At 44.3% G+C, this 4553-nt stretch overlaps 1 protein-coding gene across 1 annotated transcript; it reads left to right on the forward strand.

Annotated features, from left to right (window-relative positions):
- Positions 1–1345: 1345 nt before the first annotated feature.
- On the forward strand, positions 1346–3120 carry LOC143346414 (uncharacterized). Its single transcript, XM_076774484.1, has 2 exons — positions 1346–1626; positions 1820–3120. Exons 1-2 carry the CDS (start codon positions 1600–1602, stop codon positions 2708–2710), a joined length of 918 nt encoding a protein of 305 aa, XP_076630599.1. The 5' UTR covers positions 1346–1599; the 3' UTR covers positions 2711–3120.
- The last annotated feature ends 1433 nt before the right edge of the window (positions 3121–4553 follow it).

Here is a 4553-nt window from a genome sequence, read left to right on the forward strand (position 1 = left end):
TGAATCGTGAAAGATAGCCTGAACAGCATGTTTTAAAAGATATGAAAATGTGCAGATAATATACGTTTATTATTATTCTGGGATTGTCGACCGTACATATTGTAAACGCAGTAAAAACTCATTTTTAAAGGAAAGAAATGGATATTTTTCTAAAACTGTTGGGGAATACTTACTAGAGAAGAATAGCAGTTTAATAGTGTACAGGAGTTAAACATATGTGTTGAAGAAAAATGGAAGAATCTATTCCGCGAAGAATGTTAGAAGTTATAAAAAACAAAGGAGGCAATACACATCGTTAATAAACCATAGGAATAAATGTAAAATATGATGGAATACGCAGCTAATCACACAGAATCTGTCCATATATACATATTATAACAGGTTAAATAGCGTACAAAAAGTTGTTTATAACTCGTACACTTACTTTACAGTAAACACAAACACATATTTGTAACGAACGTTAACGCTTAGATTAATAGATTCCAAGTTTCAGACAAATTTATTTTAGGAGCAAAGTGTCAATATCTAGGCTCTATAATACCAGTTTCTCCAGTTTCTAACAATTTTTACATAGATTAATAGATATCGCGATTTTGCCCTAATAAAATGTTAATGACTTATATTAATGAATGATTCGTGCAACATTCGAATTCTCAAACGTAACATTGTTAATAAGAGCAGACTGCAGATCTTTATGCAAATTCGTATTTTTATTAATAGAATTAATGAAATGGGAGCTTTGCAAAGGGCTATCGTAACCCCTAAATATAATAATTCGTATCTTTAAGTATTTTTTATATTTTTGCATACTAACACTAAAACTACCGAAGTGGTCAAAATTACGGTAGTTCTAGCGTTAAGTGCATTCTGTAGTTTTTTAAGAATGAAAATTTCCCATAAATGCATAAATATCCGCAGTCTATTAATAAGTAACAACGGTACATCGACAGATGTCCCCTGAAGCAAGAAATAACACACTTGCGCACGGGTAAATAAAATTCTATCTTACGCCAAAGATTTATACGGTTTTATCTAGCGTCTTATAGCATTGTCGCGGAGTGTAGATGCTGCGATGAGAGTACCGTAGGATCGCCGAAGGCTTTCCTCGCCGGCATGAGGCAGCCCCCAGGGACGACCACAGAAGGTGCGTAGCCTCGATCCTCTATCCTCGGAACGCAGGGTTGATTTATGAGCCGATGGAGGGGAGGGCGCATGCGCACCAGCCCGCAGGATTCACTGGGGTCTATCCCCTCCTCCATAGAGGAACCCGGCAGAGCATTCAGCCTCCTCCCTTCTTCGTCGGTTCCTTGTCCACTCGGTTATTAAAACCGAGGCGACACGGTCGGCAACCAGCAATTATCTGGCGAACGCTCGGAGCCGCGCACGCTCCGATCCGCGCACGGTTCTCTTCAGTCCTGTTTTCGTTTTCGTTTTCGTCTCTGTTGCTCGTCGCACACCGCGATACCAAGTGATCAAGATTACAGGATTACATACTTTGTTTCTTATTCCGTTCTCGCGCACACGCGCCGAACGACCGTGCACAGAAGAGGAATAATAACTAGTGCCCGAAGAGACGATTGTGAACCAGGAAGTGAAGTGATGGCACAAGTAATGCAGTATCAACAGGTCCGTTAATAATCTATTTCGCGTAAACACGGGTCGTTTCGGTGAAATCGATCGTGGCTGTTGAAAAGTGATTCGATCTTGCGATACTTACCGTTAACTTTTAAAGATTCTTGGAGAAACAAGAAATAACCCGCGATACGCTCGGTAATAGAGCTTGTAACCGATTTGAAAATAACTTTATTCGTAATTACAGATGTGCATGCCGACGATGTCGCCGATGCCAGGCATGACGCCGATGTCCGGCCTCTCGATGCCGATGCATCAGTCCGCCGCGATGGATTACGGAGGTCCGGGTATTCACTATCAGCCTTACAATCCGACGTTAAGCAGTCATCATCTGCAAGCCAGCCAGTCGAGTTACTGGTATCCCGGATCGACCAGTCACAGTCAAATTACCGAGCCGCTGACGCCGCCGGCCTACACGATGCCGACTGTGCCAACCAGCACAACCTCGTGGGCGACGCAAACTCATCTCGCCCAAACCCAATTCACGACCATCTCGGCGATTCAGCACTATTCCTTGCCGCCGAGTCCCGCCGAGCTTCCACCGAGTCCTCAGGACCATTCTTACCAATGGCCGCTTACGCCACCGGCAGACCATCATCTTCTGGTCGCGGAGGAACCCGGTAAATCCGGCAGGAAGTGCACGAGATGTCGATGTCCAAACTGCCAAACGGACAACGGCGTTCACTTGGGCGTCGACGGGAAGAGACAGCATATATGCCACGTGCCTGGTTGCGGCAAAGTGTACGGCAAAACCTCTCATCTAAAGGCGCATCTGAGATCGCACACCGGCGAACGACCCTTCGTCTGCCACTGGCTGTTCTGCGGCAAAAGGTTCACCAGGAGCGACGAGTTGCAACGTCATCTGCGAACGCACACCGGCGAGAAGAGATTCGCCTGTCCCGCGTGCGGCAAACGGTTCATGAGGAGCGATCATCTGACCAAACACGTGAAAACCCACGAGAACCAGAAGAGAAAAAGTTCCGCGATCAAGAAGGAGTCCAACAAGGAGAACTCGCTGCCATCGGTGCCCGCGCAAAACGCGTATCCGCCGATCGGCGGCCAGTACACCGTAATCTAGAGTCACGTATTAATACGTTCCTCGACGCGACGCACGACAAATACGCAGAGTTGGCTAAATTTTGCTCGCAAAGTTTTCCTAATTCCAAAGTAGCTTTCATTCGCGATTTCCGATGCATGAGAAAACATAAATGGAAGTTAGTCGTAATCTGTGAATAAATTTTGACCAACACTGGTACGCTACAGAGCGAAGAAGATATCGCTGGAGGCTTCCGATTGGCGGTGCGAACCAGAATCCACCATTGGGGGAATCGCTCGTTTTACCAATCGAAAGATTATGCCTCGCAACAACGTTTTTTGCTGCTCAATGTACAAGAAAAATCATTGAGATCGGTGTTCGTCGAGTCGACGTGACCGAGGATTGCTAGGTCCGTCCTTGTAAATAATTGTATCGTTGATAAAAGTTCCTGTTTCCCGCTGTAATTATTGTATATAGAACGAAACATTGTATATTTTTGTAAATTATACATTAGTCTCGGTGAATGTAATTAAGTTATATAATCCGAATTAAAAGAATTCTTTTATAGAATAATCGACTTTGTTCGATCAACCCCGGCAGCTTAAGTGCTCCTTAATTCTCCTGTAGGAACGGCGATGGGCGTGATTAAACCGAACGAGAATTTTGTATGGGGCCGGGGAGTAGATTTACCGTGAAACTTCACATAATAACGAATCATCCCCTTGTCGTATATCAGGTTCCTCCCTGACATTTTCCTGTCATACGATACGTCGTGAGTCCTGTCTGTGAAACACAATGCGACGTAGGTATACTTCGGAGACCAGTCCTGCGCGATGATTTCCTTCCTGACAGGTGTTTCCAATAAAGAAAAAAAAGAATCGTTCCACGAAAAAAACCTTAAATAGTTGTCTGCGAATTCTTACGACCGATGGGATTGCTCGCGGAGTTCGACAGATTGAAAGATTATGATCGAATTGCGCTTTAGATCATCGTCGATTAACAACAATTTAACAAACTGCAAATATTTTTGTTTCTGGTATTTTAATATTCGATAAACTCGATAGAGGATGTGAATTTTGTTGATTACAAAGGGCACCCGACTTCCGAGCAGTATTATTTTAATTATAAAATTCAAACGGCAGTGTAATTTTTTTAAAAACACTGTTATTTTGGTTTTTTGATTCAACGTATATCAATTGTCATCGTTTTACGAACGAAGCAAACAGTTGTGATTTTAATGGCTCTGATTTTCTAGATGAAAGCGACGGAAACATTTCAAAATAATTTTTTTGTAAAGTGAGCTTAATGCTGTAAAATTGTATACTTTCCAATAAAATGTGTAACATAGTTTCGACTTTTTTCTTGTTCGCTAAATCGAATATTCTTCGATAAGAATCATCCTGTTGGCACGCCCCACCGAGGAACCGCGCAAGGAAGATTAATTGGAGCTTCTTTCTTTCGAAAGGTCGAAGGTTCGTAGAGTGGTTCGAAGGGTTGTAAGGGAATCGTCGATCGGGGAGAGAAACCGGGGAAACTTGTACGGCACTGTGACGGGCCATTTCATTCGTATTCCCACCAAGAGATGGCTGCACGGTGAATGGAAAAAGCCCGCGAAGCCCCATTAAGGGGGCGGCGCGCCGTAGCCCCGTAGCCCTGGCAAGGATTCATGGCTGGCACGTAGAGGTAGAGGCAGAGAGGCAGACGCGAAGACAGAGGTAGAGGGAAAGCTAGACGGCAAAGGAGGAAGGGAGACGTCCGAGGAGACGGAAAGAATGCACGAAAGCGAGACAGCGGCCAAACGAAGGGGATATCGGGGGCGAGTGAGAGGAAGAGGAGGGGTACGAAAACGGAATAAAACAAAAAGAGGCAGCCGCGGAGCAAATTA

The sequence above is a fragment of the Colletes latitarsis genome, chromosome 10 (genome assembly GCF_051014445.1).
Source record: "Colletes latitarsis isolate SP2378_abdomen chromosome 10, iyColLati1, whole genome shotgun sequence".
Taxonomy (NCBI): Eukaryota; Metazoa; Arthropoda; class Insecta; order Hymenoptera; family Colletidae; genus Colletes; species Colletes latitarsis.

What these genes read in the sequence shown, in the direction of transcription:
- LOC143346414 (XM_076774484.1), top strand. Translation starts at nt 1,600, where the DNA reads ATGGCACAAGTAATGCAGTATCAACAG. An exon ending in AAGTAATGCAGTATCAACAG is followed by an intron (nt 1,627 to 1,819) that starts GTCCGTTAATAA and finishes TCGTAATTACAG; the next exon opens with ATGTGCATGCCGACGATGTC.